The sequence below is a fragment of the Dasypus novemcinctus genome, chromosome 11 (genome assembly GCF_030445035.2).
Source record: "Dasypus novemcinctus isolate mDasNov1 chromosome 11, mDasNov1.1.hap2, whole genome shotgun sequence".
Taxonomy (NCBI): domain Eukaryota; kingdom Metazoa; phylum Chordata; class Mammalia; order Cingulata; family Dasypodidae; genus Dasypus; species Dasypus novemcinctus.
In genome coordinates, this window is record NC_080683.1 from 83,165,384 (window position 1) to 83,186,650 (window position 21,267).

The 21,267-nt window shown below is 36.4% G+C and overlaps 1 protein-coding gene across 3 annotated transcripts in view; it reads right to left on the reverse strand.

Annotated features, from left to right (window-relative positions):
- The window catches only part of PDSS2 (decaprenyl diphosphate synthase subunit 2), a 328,334-nt gene that overhangs the window by 210,911 nt on the left and 96,156 nt on the right, over positions 1-21,267 (reverse strand). For 2 of the 3 annotated variants that reach the window (XM_058307221.2, XM_058307223.2), the window contains exon 2: positions 3,643-3,777. The exons of the other annotated variant lie outside the window; for it this stretch is intronic. In XM_058307221.2, coding sequence (XP_058163204.1) covers positions 3,643-3,777 — 135 coding nt within the window. The remainder of the gene's footprint in view (positions 1-3,642; positions 3,778-21,267) is intronic. 3 annotated transcript variants of the gene reach the window in all.

Consider the following 21,267-nt stretch of genomic DNA (forward strand, 5'->3'; position numbering starts at 1 on the left):
GTCCCATTACTTGGCATAGAAGTCAAGTTTGTGAGAGAAAAATGCAACAATGTAAATCCCAGTAGTTTAGAAGTGAATTGAAATGCTCCCAAATCAGTACTTCCCTCAAATGTTAAATAATTCACTGTGGCATTATAGATACAAGCCTCCAGCAAAAGTTACACTTGAACAATTAAAGAGCAGGAGACAAACAAATGACTTCAGGGGTAAAGAAACTAATTAATGGTTTCTCAGAATACTACACCAAATTACTTTTCACATCAACAAGTGTTTTAAACATGCAAGCATCACTAATGACTTGCTAGATCAAGTCTGATTACAAAAAAACAGCCTGGAACCTCACCAGAATTATTCACTAAATGTAATTGTGGATTCTATATACCTGGGTAGGAGACCCATATATGTTATTTAAAAAGTTTTCAGGAAGCAGATATGGCTCAAGCGATTGGGCTTCCACCTACCACATGGGAGGCCCATAGTTTGGTTTCTGGTGCTTCCTAAAGAAGACTGCGAGCTAGCATGATGGGCAGGCGTGGCAAGCTGCCACAACAAGGTGATGCAACAAGAGACATGAGAAGAAAAGCATAATGAGAGTCATAACAAAGGAGGGAGCAGAGGTTCCCGGTGCCTCCTAAAGAGGATGAGCAGGACAGTGAGCTGGTGCAACGGACAGGCATGGCAAGCTGACACAAGATGATGCAACAGGAGACACGAAAGGAAAAACATAATGAGAGACAAAATAAAGCAGGGAACAGAGGTGGCTCAGGGAATTAAATGCCTCCCCCCCAAATTGGAGGTCCCAGGTGTGGTTCCTGATGTCTCCTAAAGAAACAAAGAAGACAAACAGATGCAGCAAATGCAAACAATGAGGGGGTTGGGAGAGATAAATAAATAAAATAAATCTTTAAAAAAAAAGGAAGTTCTGATGCTCATAATGTATATCTACTCTTTTGCAAAGTTCTTTACAATTAATTGCTCAGATTACAATGACCATCTACTGAATGTGTTATGTCTCTGTGAAGGATCAGAAGGCAATGCAATGTTTTTTAGAGAGTGTAGCAGTTTGACATTATTCATGAATTCGAAAAAATGATAATTGATTATGTTTGTAAACTGGTCTGTTCCTCTGGGTGTGATACCTTTTGATTGTATTAGATTTAGCTGAGATGCCTTTGATTAAATTTTGTTAAGATTAGGGCTTTGATTTGACCATGTCATTAGGGCAACTCGGTTTGAGTCCCCACCCTTCTGTGGGCTATATAGACAGATACTCAGTCTAAGAGACACACAGAAGCAGATACACAGAAGAACACAGAGAAAGAGAGACAGCTCCATAAACATGGCAGAGGCCTTGGGAAGAGTGATGAACCATTCAACTAATAGTTTACAGATGACCTTGTGAAGAGAACAGAGTAGCTGAGCCCAGAAAGAAATCACCCCTGGAAAGAAAGAGCCTTGTGCCAGCCTACAGCTGAGATCGGAAGAATCTGGGCCCACAGAGCCTTCAGAGGAAAGAGGAAGGTTAAACCCTCACAGATATTGTCCACCATCTTGCTTCAATACATGGCAAGAGTTTGTAAGAAGTAGCCTAGAGGTGGACTCTTTAGGACCTTATAACTGTAAGCTTTTATACCAAACAAATACCTTTTATAAAAGCCAGCAGATTTCTGGTACTTTGCATCGGCACCCCTTTGGCTGACTAATACTGAAGGCTAGGTAAGAAATGAAAAACAAGAGGTCACATCACAGTGCACCATGCACAAACAAATAATAACCACTGCATTTAAGAAAGGGCACAAACTGTAGAGTAAAAATTGAATTTCAATACCAACCCTATGACCTCCTACCTATAAGACAAATCTTAAGCTTGGTATTGTTTTGTCATCTGTAAAATGGAGATGATTCGTTCATGCAACAAATGTTTACCGAGCACCTATCATGTGTCAGGTGCTTAGAATACTTTCTAAGAGTTATTTTAGGACTGGGGATAATAAAGTATAGCTGGTGTTCATTAGAGGTTGCAGATATAAGAGCAGATGACTGACCAATCCAACAGGGTCAAAGTCAGCAGACAGAATGAAAGTCAATGGAATTCCTAAAAGGAAACAGATACATGGGATACGTGGGATACAAGGTAATGTGAGGTCTGTTTGCTTTCCAGGGTTAAGAGGTGATTGGTGTTCATTGTAGATTTTTATGTATTTTTCCTAGTTATTTCAACCGAGAGTTTTCTTCAAAATGTAAAAGGCAAAGTTTTTCCTCTAATTCAAACACACTTCGGGGTAGGATAGACATGTATTAAAGAAGTTTTGTCAAGTTGCTTTTCATTCAGAAGTTTCCCAAGATATTCTTGCAAGATTTTTTTTTGGGGGGGGGGGGCATATTAATGCAATGGCTAGACTAATCTATAAGTGAAAACAAGTCTTTGAAATAGACTAAAAAGGTAGTGTCGAATCAAGAACAATAAGATTTAGATTGAAGAGAACTACAGTTAGAGCCTCAACTTTCCCATTTGTCAACTCTGTCACTTTGAAAAGTCTTAAGAATTTTGAGTCTGTTTTCCCAAGAAAAAAATAAGTGCAATAACAACTCTGCATTACACCGTTATTGTGAAGGATCAAATGGGATAACTGTCATAAAATGATCAAGAACCTAAGATGTACTAAACAAATACAAATTATTTCAGAATGATTAGAAATGGAAAATGATCCCAAGATACCCCTTCTAGTCCAGATGGATAAATACTGGCTGGAAAAGTGACCCTTTGTAGCCTTCATAATAATCGTCTGTACTTGCTTGTTAATAAGAAGGCTCATTGGATTTCATAGCTGGCAAGCAACAGTCATTTCTATATATTCTAGAATGGAAAAAATTCATGGCTCAGACAACTAGGAACGAAAAAATCTAAGATGTGGGTTGATTTTAAAGTAAATCAGCAAGCCATAAATCAGAAATGCTTATTTTTCTGAGGAAAAATTTGTATCCGATATATAAAGGTACAATAAATAATTTCTCATGCCAAATTCTACCTGCAGATTCTTACTTCTATACAGCTTTTTAACACAGCACCAAGCATACCGCAGGATTAGATAAAACTATTGCTGACAAATGCAGTGATTTTTAAACAAAACTGAAAAATTAAGGTTGTTTTTTAATGCAGCAAAAATATTACATATTCATAAATTTATTTTTAATCTAAATGTGTGATATAAAAAGTTGTTTATTCTAGTAACTTCAATATAAACCTCTTTACCATAAAAGTAAATAAAATCAAACAAATCATATAGGACTGAAGTCACATTATTATTTATGCAACTAGCTTTCATTCTGAACAGGTTTAAAAATCTTAACTCCTGGACCAAGTGACTTAGAAGTCTCTACAGAGATACAAGGATACCATATAAATAAATAAATTAATTAATTTAATAGGTAGAAATGAAGTATTTGATACAAATATGTGGGGAAATTTACCAGGGCAAAATTGTTAGAAACAATAAAAATTCTTTTTAAAAAAATCTAACCAATATTTTAATCTATCTTTGAATTAGTGACTGACAAAGAAACAGTGATTTCCACTGACAACTGTTCATTAAAAGGAAACACAATTTAGAGAACCATGTCAAAAGATTAATTACTTCTTACCATGAATAGATCCCACTGACCATGTCATAATTCTGACACGAAGCGTTGACACTGCTGGGCCCAGCTGCTTTAGAAATAAGTAGTACTACCAAGCCTCTCAACTGGAGGTTATGCCGGGTGTCGTGGACTAGCCCCCTGCCAATAAGTAAAGAAAGAAGATTAATATACTCTCATAGGATCAATGAGACAAGTTAGAAACTGCTGCAAGCATGCCCATACTTCTAAAACTGGACAATAGGGGAAGCAGCTGTGGCTGCTCCCCTTTACCATATGGTGGACCCAGGTTCCATCCTGGGACCTCCTGGTTTTTAAAAAAAAAAGAGAGAGAAAAGAGAAAAGGAGAAAAGACATTCTAGACCTGCACAACATGGAGAGGTACAGGCCCTCTGGGTGGTGAAGTGATATGCTAAAAAATGATGATGAAACCAGATAGTAAAAATCAAATTAACAGTTTAAAAACAAACAAACAAGCGAACGAGACAATGGGACAGGGTGGAAAACATCAGGGTTAGGAAAAGAAAGTTAATACTAGGAATCAATGAATTCAGGACCAACTAGAGAAACCCATGGCTGAGTTTAAAAGTGATAATCTCAAATGGTGAGTCTTGATGATCTGGCACCACCCTCTTTCTGAGTCTTATTGTGTAGATCATACCTTGTAATCTTTAAAACCCATAGTTTTAAATTGCTTTGTGGTAGTTAACAACTGCAACATAAATTGTAGGGGTGGATGAACTGCTATTATTTGGTGGTGATGGTGGCAAGGGGGTGTGGTCAAAAACTGCATCTGTCTTCACAGGTAGAAAAGAAACTCAGAGAATGAAAGGATTAAAGCAAATCAAAATGACTTAATAATTTATCTGATAAGTAAAATGGAAATTAATGTCATCAGCAAAAATCTTGCCATTTCTTGTTATATATGCAAAGCATTATCATTCTTGGCAATGATAAGGCTTTAATTTAGAATGTCATACATCTTTTGCTTGAGGATGGAAAATATAATTTCTGCTACAACTGAGGTTAGGAATAACTGAGGTCCAGGAATTTTTTTTAAAGCATTGAAAATTGTTGCCATATAAGAATTAAATGGCATCTTTTTTAAAAAATTAAAGGAAAGGAAAACCATGGGCAATATATTATCTTTAGAACCATGCTCAAGAACACAAAGCAAATAGATTATATAAAAATTATAGCATACATAAAAATGTACAAATACAGTTCTTAAATTTAGTAAAAAACATTAAAAACTTGTAATGTAATAGTCATTGATACATTAAGACTTCATTGATGAGTTCTGAACAAAGAATCAATTTAAGTTAACATAACCAAAATTAACATAGCCAAAATTAACGAGTTAGTCCATTACTTAAGAAAAATCTTTCCCCTCAAGCCTTCAAACAGTAATTAAGGCCCCTTCTAACCCTTCATTAGTTTCCAAATAAGACAGAACTTCAGGTTCTCTGCAAAGCAACACCATAGCTTTCTCTACTTCTTATATTTTCTCCTAGCTAAGTAAATAAACTCAGTAAGCTAGAGAGGTTAGCGGTTTTTAGAAAGTTCTAATTTCCCAGGAAAAGAAGTTAAGTTAAATTTAAAGCTACATCAGAACAGAAAAAAACATCAGAAATGCCCAAAACTCTTTATAAGAGATGCAGTAGACCAGGACGCTGAGGGGGCACAAGAGTTTGAGAGCCTCTCTCTCACTCTGGAAGGTCCCAGGATGGGTTCCCAGTGACGCCTAAAGAGAAGACAAGCAGACACAGAAAAACGCAAAACAAATGGACTTAGAAAGCAGACAGCGAGCACAAAAGAATGAAGCGGGGGAGGGAATAAGCAATTCTTTAAAAAAAAAAGTCTTCACTATTCTACCATTATATATAATCTCCCAAAAAATTGTTCGCTTTTCTACACCACCCCATATAACAAAATCAGGGAATTCTTCACCCTCCTCCAAACCCCATCAAATACCATGTATCATTGAAACACTTGCCTTCTTTCCAAATGTGTTACTGAAAAGGGCAGGAAAGGGATCTGTAATGGACTGTTTGACAAAAATCAAGACAGGCATTCAGAAAAGGATAACTCCTGGCCATTAATTTTCCTGTAGACAGGAGTTAACAACCCAGAGGACAGATTAACAGCTTGAGTAAATTAAATACTTTTTCTAAAACACCATTTCTTTAAATTCACTTCATTAATACCCTTTAAAAAAAAAAGCATTCTAAGATAAACTGATAACACCCACAGCTCAAAAATTAGCTTGCAACCAAAAGAGAACATGGAATATTGCTCCTAGGCATAAAAAATTCCTACGATTATAAAATTTAGAGATGATATCTTTCATATAGTCAAGGTCATGCTTGGAGGACTGATTTAGTCTCAGTGCCTCTCCTAAGGAGGGATACTGATAAGCTAGAGCATATCTAGAAGATGGTGAAATTACATACCTCCATGCCAATAGGAAGGCAACGCAGTATTTTAAGCAGTCAGTGAAATAATTAGATACTCTAAAAAACAAAAATACCTCTACTGTCAATATACAAAAATGACTTTGGGTGGAGTGGGGAAAGGAAAACAAAGTGCCTATGAGGAGATGGGTTAGGAGGTTTTGGCAGTAGTCAATGAAAAATATAGGGGGAGCTTAGTAGACAAACTAGAGATTACCAAACCCAAAATAATATTTCAATTCAATTTAAATAGATTTTGGATACTACGTGGTTCTGGAAAATTATCTAAAAGGACATATCCCTAATTTTAAATTATTAGTATCACTCTGAAAATTCTATAAATTTGATTTTGGAAAAAAACCTTTGCCCCTCCTCCAAAATTCTTCTCTAGTTCCAGAAAAGATGAACAGTAAATACTAATATCCTAACAGTTATACAATTACATGGAAATAAGGATTGAGTGGTTGAAATTTCACACAAGCCACTCTGTCCCCTTTCATACCACACTTTATAAGGCTGACTGCAGTTCCCACTGTAACATCACATCTTTCCACAAATATTAATCTCTCAAATTATCATACATCCTCTCAAATTCCATTTCTTCAGTAGATACATACCAAACATCACAGGTATACAAAGAAATAAGAACTGTAAAGGAAGAGTTAATACAGCAGGTGCCCAGAAAATAGTTACATTGAATAATACAAGGAGCAGACAACAGAGACAGTAGAGTGACAAAAAGCTATCAGTACAAAGAGGAAGAAAAAAAATTGCTTTTTGCTTGAGCTGCTCTTCATGGTGAGAGCCCAGCACTCAGACTGGGCTCCAGATATAGATTTGAGAAGCATCTTCATGGAGGTGATAGCTGAAGCATAGGAATTGATGGATGAGGTTTTGAACTTCCATGAGAAGAAAACGGAGACAGAAGTGGGGATGGGGCCACTAGAATAGAAAAAAAGAGTATTTTAGGAGAAAGAAACAGGAAGGCAGTGACGAGAAGGTAGAAGGAGGTTTAGGAGCTGTAGTGTAGGGCTGTCCGCATTTGGGCAGTGTATGAAGGCAAATAAGTCTACAAAAACAGGTAGCCTAAAGAGAGACAGGCCATGAAGTCAGGTTTAGAATCTGAACTTTATTCTGGATGCATGGATGGTTTGTCAGCAAGGGAGTAATGGGGTTAGATTAAAGACTAAAAATTGTTACTCTGGACCTAATACTTAACACTATTACTCTGACAGTAGTGTGTAAGGTACAGTGTAAAGGAGGAGAAAGGATTAGTTAGGAGGAGCCTCTTCCAGTAGTACAGGTGGGAGATAATGAGGGCCTAAATTAGGGTAGTGGCAGCAGGGTAGAGAAGAAAAGCTGGCTGATGGCAGCAGCATGGAGGTGGGACAGGCTAGTCTGGCCAATTGACTGGGTAAGATAGACACTGGGAGCACCGAGGAAAGTAAAGGACAGATATGGGCTGATTTTGAGATTCAAGCTTGTCTGCTAGAGATAATGCTGCTATCATTAGCAAATATTGGAAAGAGGAAGGAGAGTTAATGGGGAATTAATGAGTTCAGTTTTGGACATGTTAAGTTTGAATGTGAGAAGGACTTCCAGATGGAGATGCTCAGCAGGCAGCTGGAAATGCTACAGATAGATATTTGAGAAGTATCTTCATAGAGGTGAAGGCTGAAGCACAAGGAAATGATGGATGAGTTTTTGAGGGGATATAGAAGAGAAAAGAAGGGAAGGGTAGAGAGGAAGAAGGGAAGGGAATGGAAAAGGGAAGAGAAGAGGAAAAGAATCTCAGAGAATTCCTATACTTAGGGGACTGAGGAAAGATGAGTGGCCAGCATGAAGGAACACAGTATATGCACAAGCACACAAAAGGGTCTCCACACCTATCCATAAAAAAGTATGTACACACACATACAGTAGCAGGAGAGAACTATTACAGTGCAATGTACAGAAACTAAGACTGTAGTTACTCTTCCATTGGCTTTTATCCTGCTTTGTATATACCCCTAGTTTGGTACTAAATACACTGAATAATAAAAATGATAACAATAATAACATAACAATAACATGCATAAAAACCATGCAAGGTAGCTAGAACTATGCCTTTGCAGATGAGGAAAATTAGAGAGAAGGCTTAGGAAAGTTAAATAATTACTAGTCACACTAGTCAACTAGTGCCAAGACTTTAACATATTTCTGACTTCAAAGTCCAGGCTCACATATGCTGTGTGACCTTACCATTTAATGGTCACAGGTGCTCCCTCATGAGCTGGGAGAACCTTGAGGATACTCAGGCACTGTCATCTTTGGATGTCCTACATGCAGCAGAGTAAGTGACACATACTAGATCTCAAACAAAATACAAGATGAGCAAATTAATGGTTTCAAGAAATAGACCAGCATACCTACCATCTTAAACGTCAACCCCAAAGTGTTATCTTACTATTCCTCAGTCTCCTCATCTCTTTGTTATCCATTTGCCACATTTGACACTTGAGCTTTGAAGATTTGAGTTCTTCTTCTTAAATCATTGTGAATTCTTTAAAAGTAACAGACACACGCAAGAAAAGCCCCAACACATTCTAAAAAACATACTGAGATTTATTATAGTGATGTTATATATGAAAATTATGACATATCAAAGGGACCTATTCCTTAAGCTTTAAACAGAGACAACTCAATAAATTATAGCGTTTTTGTGCTTTCTTTATTTAGCAAAACTGGCTGAATTCACTGGTGCCACAGAGCTTGTTAGAAAAGGCTGCCCTCACTTTGAATAGAGGGTGGGGGTACTTCTAGATGGATAAATTGAGGTAGGATGGCAGAATTAGGGCATGACAGAAAACTTTTGAGATTTATACTCAGGGGTTCAGAATTCTAACTAAGCCAATGATCTAATCATTAACTTTTGATAAAATTACAGTCCATTATTAACAATTCACTACACATATAAGTTCAAAGCATCTCCAAGTAAGAATGAGTGGGAAAGAATCAGCCTTGCCCACACCCTGAGGGGTAGAATTCCCTCCAATGCTAAAACTTGTAGGTTCAGAGCTTATTGTATCTACTTCTAATATATCCAATCCCAATAAATCTATTCAGAAAATGAAAGTATAAAAGATGGGTGTGAAATACAAAACATATATGAGGTGGGTTGATGAATAAGATTCCTAATAATGCTTATGGACTGTGACCCCTAGTTAAAATTTTTAAGATATATATTTTTTACATGGAAGTAACAGAAACAAAAGGATTCACTACAATGTGCAAAGATTTTATAGAGGAACTATAGGAATATTCTTTTCTATTCTTTTTTTTTTAATGTTAACTACAACATGCTATTAATAAATTGATTTTATGACCCACCAGGGAGGTACAACCTGCATTTGGGGGGTGGAGGTGTGTGAGTGTTTTAAGCCAAAGTATGTGATATACTAAGAAAAAAGAAATGGAAGCATAATGTAAAATTAATTAAATAGGAACAGAATTATTATCCCTACTTTAAAAAAATTTTGTCCATATGCTTAAATAAATTCAGTGTTGCAATAAAGCATTCAAAAAAATTTTAATGGCATGGGAAAACACTTAAAATGATAAATGAAGAGGTAGAATATAACACTGTCTATATAATGATCTTAATTGTTTTAACATGTACACATATATGCATATAAACAAGGTTTGGGGCAAAAACTAGAAATAAATATGGCAAAATGTTAACATTTTAATTCTGGTACCATTATACAGGTGTTCATTACAAGATGTTCTTGGACTTTTCTGTAGAGTTTGAAATATTTTGTTTAAAAAATGAAAAGAAACAAGATAGAAACAAAATACTGTCATAATGATAACAAGTGTTAGTTAATGGATTTCTAGATTAAGGGTGAATTATTTTCTAAATTGCATACAAGAGCACAGGTCTTTGTTAAAATCTGGAGTAATAAACAGTTTTTTAAAAAATAACAGAATTTTAAGAAAGTAGAAACCTGGCACTAAAGAATACATATTTTAGTTGTGTTCCTCACTTGAAGAAAAAAATTTAACCCACATTTATTGAACACCAGGACCCTAAATTGGATGCCTTTTGTGTTCTCATATTTCACCTTTAATTTCTCTAACACAGGACCAAAGTTTAAATGGTATCACAGAAGTGATATTAAAAAATATGTATAACTAGCAATATATAACTAGCAATTCAAGGACAGTAATATTACTTAGTTTTAAGAGAAATACTTAACACTCATGAAAATTGTTTTAAAGCACTATAATTTTAGGGAGACTAAAAATAGTCTGCATGTCACAGATTTTTATACAAAATTAGCAAAAGAACTGGAGGTTAATTTCCATTGACAAAATGAACCAAGTTGTTTTATTACTGCCGTATCTATCCTGAGACTAAACTGCACTAGACTTGAAACAACTTTAGGGCCTGAGGTGACCAGCCTTTAGAACCTGGGAGATGTAGCAGCCATTGACATGGCCTGAGGGCCACATGCACGTTGCATCCATCAAATCCCTGAGGGACAGCAGGGCCAAGGAACTGCCTCACCAAACCCCTCCTGAAGCTGAAATTAGGATTGATGGGTATGTGGCATAAGACAGGCACCAGAGCAAAGAGGAAGGAAGAGAAAGCAGCGGGTAGGGTGAAGGGCTGTTGAACAGGGGAAATCAAGCCTGGTGTTTTTCGGAAACAATTACTGACCACCGGTAGTTTGAAATGTGATCGGAATAAAAAAGTATAAAATAATGGCATAATTGATCAAGCTTGCAGCAGGAAGGAGGCTAGCCACCTTGAAATTAAATAGACTGGCAGAAAAAAACAACAAAGATTTCCCCATTCAAATGATAACTGAAGATTAATGGGGTAAAATAGGACCATTTTAAGAAAACAGTATTTTTGTCACTCTGAACACTCAAAATTACCTCAGTCAATAATTTTTAATGTACAGACCCCTTTTGTTCACATTAAAAAAAATCTATTCAGTGGTGAAGCAAAGGGGTAGAAAAATTGAGTGCTGGAATACAGGCATCATTACACTACTCAGACACACAAGACGCACACCACCTCTCAAGCAGTGACACTGGCTCAGAGTTAATGTGCTGTGAATTACACCTCCCACTACCACAGTCCGTCTGTGCAGAGAATAAATCAACCAAATGTGAATGAGCGTTCCCTTAATGCTCAGTGCTTTTCTCAACTTGCGGTCCCAATTTCAATAGACTCTGCCACTCAACTGCAAGAGAACTGTTCGCAGATTAATCTTCTATAATTTTATATGGTTTTACCTGGCTAGTATGCAGATTAAGTTTTTATCAAAAAGAATGTTTCAATGTAAGTAATGAATATTTAGTGCTTAGAGTAGCTGTCCTATTAGCTAATGAAGTGTTTCAATTGTGCAAATTCTAGAATATTTGCATTAGAACAAGTTGGAAAAGACAAGAAGGTAGAAGGTCATTAAATCGCATTTACATAACATTTTATGAAGGGGCTAAAGCCATATGTGAAAGATGCAATAGCAGATGGAAGAAGCTAGTAAAAATAAATTGGAAGAAAAATGATGAAATATTTTACCCAGAAACAGATAATACCTCAAGGGCAAACTGAGGGCGGGGTAGAAGGAATAGCAATGTCAAATACATTGTGGATTTTAGCAAAAGGAATGTGTTTAAAAGTAAAAGGGAACACAATTATTCAAAACCTAAAATTATATTATTGCAACATAATAGTTCAGAAGCCAAGTGCAAAATTTTTAGGAAATTTTCATTTATTTTCCCCAAATCAACACTGAACCGGAGATACAGGAGGCCAAGACAAGGGAGAATTGGAAGTGAGGGGGCGGTGGGACACAAGACTGCTTGTGTTCACCTTCCACAGAAAGTTTTCTTCAGCAAAAAGCTCCCATGATTGGCTGCCTAAGTTCAAACCTATTAGCTCTCATAATTACAAATGGTGCCAGTCAATTAACATTAAGACCTTATAGCTATTGAAGCTGGCCACCAACAGAGCTAGTAACAGGGAAGGATTACTGTGATAGTGACATCTCTCAGATTATGACTGTTAATAGTAAAACATGATTTGGCTTTTAATGTTTCATTTATATGGCACCTAATGAATAGGAGGACACTTGAAGAGATACACTTGGAATAAATTACTTACAGGTTATTCCAGCCAATTGAAACCTCAGAGAACAATATCACTTGCTTTAACCTAGCAGGTCAAAAGGTCTGGGAAGAAATCTCTCATTTACCAGATTGCCAGTAAGCTTAATTGGGGAGAAAATCATTGTTTACCCTGGTATCCCCAAGTTTTCACACATGCTATCTCACCTTACCTGACAACCATCTGCAAGGTGGTAGTTATCCTCATTTTACTGATACGGGTACTGAGACTCCAGGGATAGTTTTATTTTCTCCGTATCAGTTACTACCATCTGATATGCTACACATTTGAATTTACTTATTTTAATTATTATTTGTCCCCTTTGACTAGCATTAAGGATATTATGGCATGTATATTTGTTCACAGTTGTATCTCCAGTGCTTAGGACAATGCTGGCACACAACGGATATTCAATAAATACTTGAAGGAATTAATAATGTAACTTGCCCAAACTTACAAAGGCCATGAGTGAGATCTGGGGTTCAGTTTAGACATATGACTCACTGAATCTAAGGAGAAAGTGATCACAGCAGAATTAAAATATGGAGAACTTAAAGGGACAATGGCTTAGAATTCGGGTTTTTAAAGAGCCTTATAGGTAACAGATGTAAAAAAAAACTCTCTTAAGCACCTCCTTGAAACTACTCTCGATTGTGTATCTGGTATGTTCAGGGCTGGACAAGTAGATAGGTGCAGTCTCCTCCACACAGGCAAGTTCAACAGACTTGCAGGCAGAGCCAGAGGATTTGCAGCCCATTAAACAGGGCCACAGGAAGCTTTGAATAGCCCCCATTCACACAGAGGCTGAGAAAGCTGCACTACAGTGAAAGTGCTGTCTGGGTTAAAAACCACAACTGAAAAAACAAACAAACAAAAAACCCTCCTGGACTACAGCAGCAGCCAAGGTCTATCCCGCTCCCCACTGCCTGGGGTCTACACTGAAGTGAGGACCCGCATAGGCCAGGTTGTGGCATATGGCCCTGGACAGCCAATCCTCTACAAGAGTCCACAAAATTTTAATTTTTAGGAAAGGAGATGACATTTTCATCATTCTTTTGTGACTATCTTGGATCATTTCCTTGAAATTTAAGGATCTTAAATTCTCACAGAGAATTTAAATTCTCAAAGATAACTGAGGTGTTAGTTAAAAGAAATTATTGATATATACTCTATGTTTTTATTTCCCAGATTATATTGTAAAACAGAAAATCTGTACTTGGAGAGGACTTATTCCCATCCTAAAAGCTGTACCTTGTCCTTATAAATATGAAAATAATCTACCTTAAACAGGCAGGAAAAAAATAAAACAAGTAGCACATAGTATTGTAGCTATAAAGCACTAGAAATGTAAAAAGTGCTGTGGTTGTCTTTAGGCTTTAGGATGCCATTTCTTCCCCTCAGTTTTCCTTCCTGAAAATGTGCTAGGTCTGGGTTGAAAATGATAGCCTTTATTTCACTAGAAATAACAAAAAGTAATAGGCAAGAAGTCATAGAAACCTCCCTACCCCCAAACAGGGAATACATAACAGAATTTACAGACATTGATCTGCCTATCCCTTATGCTGATTTTCTTTTAGGGGTGAAGGGTTGGGCAACAGAGGTGGAAGTGTAGGGAGCAAGTTAAAATTTTTACAGCACATACTATGGGCTATGTACTTTACATGTGTTCAACAACTCTATGAAGAAGGTTTTACAGTCATTTCCATTTTATAGGCGAGAAAGCTGAGGCTTAGGGTCAGGTTAGTTTCTTGTCAATGCCAAATAGTTCAAAGTGGTGGACTCACGATTCCAAATGGGGACTATTTGACTCCAAAGCTGCTACCTTATTTATTGCTTGACTTCAATGTGAAAGGGCTGATGGAAGTTGGGGAACAAACAAACAGGCTAAGGTTTGCTTTTTATTGCTACAAGACTGAAGAGCCTTTAATCAGTCACCAAAGTGTCAAGGTAAAATAACACAGCTAGTTTAATAGTTTTGAAACTATAATTACCAAAATTTTAAAAAATCTAATATCTGCACTTATGCTGCTCTGTAGCACATTTACTTCGCATTTCTAAATTGAAATGTCCCCATAGTACAAAAGTCACTTTACCACAACACACAAGTAACAAACAGTCCAAGGTTCTACCCACTGGTCATAAATATCCTGGAGTCCCAATCTTGGCCAAATTATCCTAAAAAGATAAAAGTCATAAACTCAAGTAATATAATAAAACCTAATATCTTCTGTAGGCACTATTCTTAGCACTTTATATATATTAACTCACTTAAACCTCATACAAGCTTGTCAGGTTGGATAAAAATTAGCATAAAATGAAAAGCAAGTGGTAGAGTCATGGTTCTAATCCACACATTAGGACTACAGAACCTACATTCCCCCCCAACCCACTTTTTTTTTTTAATTAAAAAAAAAGCTCAAACTTACAGAAAAGTTGTAAGTATTAACACAAAACAATAATTTTTCTTTCCCTAAACGATTTATGACTCGGTTGTCAACCTGATGCCCCATTACCCCACAACACTTCAGGGTGTATACTGTATAAACAAGAACATTGTACTAATGTCCTAATAACCACAATATAAACATCAAATCAGAGTATTAATAGCAATTCATTAATATCATCTAATTCTCAGGTGCCATTCAAGTTTCACCAATTATCCCAATCATTTCCTTTATAGCAAAAGAATCAGTTCAGAATTAATCATTGTATGTCGTTGCCATGTCTCTTTAATTTTCTTTAATCTGGAACAGTTTTTCATTCTTTCCTTGACTTTCATGGCCTTGATAATTTTGAGGATTATAGACCAGTTATTTCGCAAAAGTTCTCTCAATGTGGGTTTGTCTGTTACATCTTTGTGATTAGATTAAGGTTATGCATCTTAGGCACAAATATCACAGAAACATATCTGTTTCTCTATCTCAATTCAATCTGTCCCATAACTACAAATTTTTACTTGGATGGTTTGATTAAGGTGATATCTACCAGGCTTCTCTACAGTAAAGGTACACTTTCCCCCTTTATAATAAGCAACTGTTTTGTGGGAAGATACTTTGAAACTTTATAAATACTCCAATGCATCACATACCAAAGCATGCCATACATTGGAGGGAACTTACAATCAATTATTTCTCTTGAGCAAACCATTAAAAGATGAATTTGGGATGATAAGATAAAAAACATAATTCTACAGAGACTATTCTGATTAATTGTACAAAGCATATTTTCCAAAATAAATAAAAATAAACAAGGTTTTCAACTGATAAGCAAATAAGTAAAAAGTGAAGGTTTCAATATTTGAGACACACAGTCATTTTCTTATCCCTGAAAAAAAATTGTAAAAATTTGATAAGCATAATGGCACAAAAATACTCTCTAAGTTGCCAATATACTTCCAAACCCTGGGAATTTGAGGATAATGATAAAATGATAAAACCTTTGCCTCTGAGCACATCTGTCCAAATATTAATGAATTTCAGGGATATACAATAGGCATTTTTGTCCCAAAATATTGGCAATGACTTTCCTTGGTATAAAGTTCTAGTATGATTATTTAGTAAGAATTAGATTACTGCATCACCTGACATCAAAAGTTCCTGGGGGAAGTGGCTGTGGCTCAAGTAACTGAACTCCTGTTTACCATTTGGAGACCCCGAAATAAGAAAACAGGCATCCCCAGACCTGCGCAGCACAGAGAGGCACAGGCCCTGCAGGGCGCGGAGAGGTGCACCACAAGGATAATGATGCAACCAGATTTTTTTAAAAAGTTCCTGGGAAGCAGATGTGGTTCAAATGATTAAGCTCCTGCCTACCACATGGGAGGTCCATGGTTTGGTGCCTCCTCAAGAAGACAGCGAGCTGGCATGATGGGCAGGTATGGCAAGCTGACACAATAAGATGATACAATAAGATGACACAAAAAGAGACACATGAAGAAAAACATGATGAGGACACAACAAAGGAGGGAACAGATGTTCCCGGTGTTTCCTAGAGAAGACAGGCAGGACAGTGAGCTGACGCAACAGGCAGGCACAGCAAGCTGATGCAACAAGAAACACAGGAGGAAGAACATAATGAGAGAAACAGCAAAGCAGAGAATGGAGGTGGCTTAAGTGATTGGGCACCACCCTTCCACATCAGAGATCCCAGGTTCAGAACAGACCCAGTAAGTGCAAACAATAAGAGGGTGAGGAGAAATAAATAAAATAAATCTTTAAAAAAAAAAAAAGAGGTCCTGGTTTTGATCCTAATGTTTCATGCCACTGACTGCCAAAAAGTTCAAAGAAATATGAAGGGTCCTTAGTCAATGTTCTTAATGAGAAGTAGGTATCTTTCACTATATTAAGGTTTCTCAAACTAGAAATAGCCCCCTCCCCAAGAAACTCTTTCCTTTTCTTTCAAAATATAAGAATTCATGTTGTTAAAGCACAAATTTCACTCAAGTGCATTTCCTAGCTGGTGTCCAACAGACAGGCATTTAGTTCATGTTTAACCTATCCAATGGCCTAGGAGCATTAAAGCAGCATAGTATTGTAATTTGTATAGGAATACTGTGGGGGAAAAAATCATTACAATACCATCCTTCACTTTTACACTTTTCAAAGATCTCAGGAGTACCAAAAGTTTATTGTACTGAGAATTCTAAAATAGAAGACCGGGAACCAAAAACCTGAGGTGGCAAGCAAACATTAGGTCTAAATATTATATGGAGAACTGACCTCTGCTCCCTCACGTGCCTCCTCTATAACCTCTCTTTTCTAGCCTTCACACCTGCTAGAATATGGAACTCTGAGCAACGCTTGGTAATGGCAGTACCTCACTAAAATATGTGAGGCATAGGGCATATGGAAATACTCTAGAAGACACTAACAGATAAAAATGGAAAGTTTGAGAGTGATTGGTTCTATTACAAAAGAGAAGCCAGAGAAAGACTACTAAATCTAAAGATCAGGTGAATCCTGTGGCCAACATCTTAAGATTATTTTGTTTTTGTTGTTAGTGCATGGGTGGAAGCTAGGAACTCATTGACAGATTAGTCTATCAAATTACTTGACTGTTTAGAATATGTTCCTCACCTTCAAATATTTAGTACTTAAATCAATGCTCGATGGATGAGTCTAACTGCTCCCTATCCAAGAGTAGAAAAGTTCTCAATAATATATAAGTACTGATAAGCCTTACAATATATACTGGTCTTCATTAAATCTAGTTTCAGAATAGGATATGAATATTGTGTAAACTAAATTAATGGGGACCAGCATATCCTTAGCGATTTAGTTCAGAAAGCTCCTAAGTCCCATTTCACAATATCACATTTTTTATATGTTTCTAAGAAATGTATTTTGCATTAAAGCAAACATTCATAGGAAAATGCAGCAAATAACAGTGAAGTTTTTTAAAGAGACCAGAAAATTAACCATAACTATTACCTAGTACTGTCATTATGAGTTTATCTAAAAAAGCTTCTTCAACTTTTTAAGGGTGGGCCATGACTGATAATATTCTAATCTTTCAACAAGATTCACATGAACTTTACACTAATATTTCTACTCAAATTAATAGGAAAAACAAACAGAATAACTTTAGATTATTCATAATTAACATATGTAAATAATATGGGTTTTATCCCAGTTTTAATATATTAAATTCAGTAAAAGACTCTAAAATTCTAATATTAAAAATCTTTTATGAATATGTAATTTTAGTGCAACTTACATAATTATTCCATATTGTTTCATTATGCTACAGAATGGTTTTCAAAATCCTGCATATAGATAGACCAATAACTGAAGGAAACTGGAGAGTAGCAGTTATTAGAAGTACTTGGGGGGAAGCGGACTTGGCCCAGTGGTTAAGGCGTCCGTCTACCACATGGGAGGTCCGTGGTTCAAACCCCGGGCCTCCCTGACCCATGTGGAACTGGCCCACGTGCAGTGCTAATGCATGCAAAGATTGCCGTGCCACGCAGGGGTGTCCCCCACGTAGGGGAGCCCCATGCGCAAGGAGTGCGCCCCGCAAGGAGAGCCACCCGGCAAAAAAGAAAGTTCAGCCTGCCCAGGAATGGCGCCGCACACATGGAGAGCTGAAACAAAAAGATGACGCAACAAAAAGAAACACAGATTCCCATGCCGCTGACAACAACAGAAGCGGACAAGGAAGAACATGCAGCAAAATAGACACAGAGAAGAGATAACTGGGGCAGGGGGAGGGGAGAGAAATAAATAAATCAGTCTTAAAAAAAAAAAAAGAAGTACATGGGCAGTGCTTAGTGAAGGATTATAGACCATTATGCCAGGTTCTTAATGTTGATGACTGTACTTATAACCCTTTCCTTGTGAAATTGAAATTTAGCCTAATATTATATATTGCCTAAGAGTTACCTCCTGGAAGCCTCCCTGTTGCTCAAATGTGGCCTCTCTAAGCCGAACTCAGCATATAAACACAATACCTCTCCCCCACCCCCAGTGTGAGACATGACTCCCAGGGATGAGCTTCCCTGGCACTGAGGGATTATTAACAAGAGCCAACTAGCAATGCATCTGGAAAAAGACCTTAACCAAAAGAGGGAAATATTAAACACAAATGAGTTTTTATGGAATAGGAATTCCCTATTTTTTAAATGTAACATTTATATAATCTAAAGCTTCTTTAAAAATAAAGAAAAATTTTTAAGTGATGGTGAGGTTTAGGGGTGGGGGTGAGTACACAGCATGTGAAGAGTAACAAATAGTTCACAAACTATTTCTAACAGAAAAAATTAAACTGGTTCAATAAGAGCAATAATTCTCAACTCGGGGCAATTTTATCTCCCAGGGAACTCTGACAATATCTGGAAATATTTTCAGTTGTCACATCCTGGGGAGACCCTATTAGCATCTAAAGGATAGAGGCCAGGGTGCTCATGAATATCCTACAACATACCTGATAGTCCCCTAAAACAAAGAATTATCGGCCCAATATATCATGAGTGCTGAGGCTGAGAAAATCTAACCTGGACAATGTATGATGTACTCAGAGGACTAACCTCACAGGATTTTAAAAAGCCTAAGTATAAACATTTAGATGTAAAATGCTAAATATATACTCTGGTACATATTGCGTACTCAACACTCATTAGTTATTGCCATTATCAATATTACTATTGCTATTCATATAGTCGATTTTTGGCTTTAAGGAAAGCTAGAATTCTATTTTACCTGCCCAGTACAAAACATGAAAAATCTTAAGACACTGAAGATTTTTTGAAGGATATGGGGGAAAAAAAAGAAGAAGAAGGAGAAGTTTTTTGAGTGTATATATAGATACCAGGTTTATATAAACAAAGTATGTGAGTGTACACAATCATTTGCGATTAGGAAAAATTAGTTTAAGGTTATCATTTACAGTAAAGCCTAAGTTTTACTTCTTTCTTCCCAGGAGGATTCCCAGGAATATCAATAGATTTCATTTACAGTTATTACAACAAATTATTTTTTAATAGCCACACTTCTTAAAGCCAAAACTGTTTTGTATAAAGCCAAGAATTTTCCCACTGTAACATTTTCTGTATGAGCTAATATAACAGCAATAACTAAACATGGTTAGGCAGTATAATTACATTACATCTGCCTTCCTCTTCACTCCTCAGATACTATGTTAATATGTAACTTCTTCAGACTCCTCCTTTTTACCATTACACCAGTAAAAAGTTTTTCGGAAGCAAAGCCTTTACTTAGGAAAAAATAGGTGGTATCTCTGACTAGGATAGCATTAACATTTTCTTCCCAGTTCTTGAAAATGCCCCAAATTCTCAAATTAAGAGCTTCTCAATTTAATTAAAGCAATCCTGAGACAAAATATCGGCCTAGAAATAATAAATGAGCTTTAGAGAGAAATGACTTATAGAAAATCACTGGAAATCTTCAAATGCATTTTTCTATTCTTTTCAGGGAAAAAAGCTTATGACTTTAAAAGGTTGGAGAATTTAAGCAAACACTCCGTGGTTCTGGAAATGTAGTTTCCACAGCAACCAACATGCTCTTCTTTATATAGCATTATAAACAGATGGTAAAGAGTGGTCATGTTTGTTTCTTTGCCAGTATATCAGTAAAACTGCTGTAATACTGTATTATATACATTTGAACTATTTAATATATTTAATATATTAACTACTAGATTTAGTAATTCAGGCAAATATAATCAACTAGTATCTGGGATTATTATTTTTTTAATAAACACATGTAGAATTTGAACATTGAGTCACTATACTCCATATAGTCAACAGTCTTTCTTGGCGAGACTTAGTACAAATGTTTTCTCAGTACTTGCCATGTAGGGCATCGAACCAAAAATATGAATATTATGAGAAGAAAATAATGGATTGGATAATAAAAGTGGAACCATGTCTGTAATTATATTCTTTTGTCATCTTTTTTGAAAGAACAAATGAGAAAATAAGAAACACAGTTTTTTACAATATCTGATAGGTTGTAGAGCAAATGGTATTGTTTTTTTAAAAATCAGATTCCATGCCATGTACATAGCAGTGGCTTTGAGAAACACAGGTGCTCTGAACGCTAATGGTTTAACTATGGTAATTTGCTACATACTATTTGCTAGAAAATGAAAATAAACCAAGATATCATTGTGATTAGTCTGGCAGTAAAACTTTGAACAGCCTATTACTACATGTATCATCAACACGTTAGAGGCAGCGACCCCATGTCTGGAAGGGAGTCCGCCAGTCAGAAAAGACTGGGGGTCTATGGTTCCACAGGGACACTGGCAACCTTCTTAGATGACTTGACTTGTTTTCCAAGCAAGGTTGAGAAATACTTACCTTAAAAAAAAAGTGGGGACAATATTCACTGCTTCTAATTATAGAAATGGCCATTGTGATTATACTTACAAAACAATATTCAGTAAATGGTACATATCTTGCATTTTCCCCCACTAAGTTTTACTAATTTTCACATAACTATATGAAATATGCTAAATATACCTAAATACGTTCATTTTTACCATTTATTAGTTCTTTCT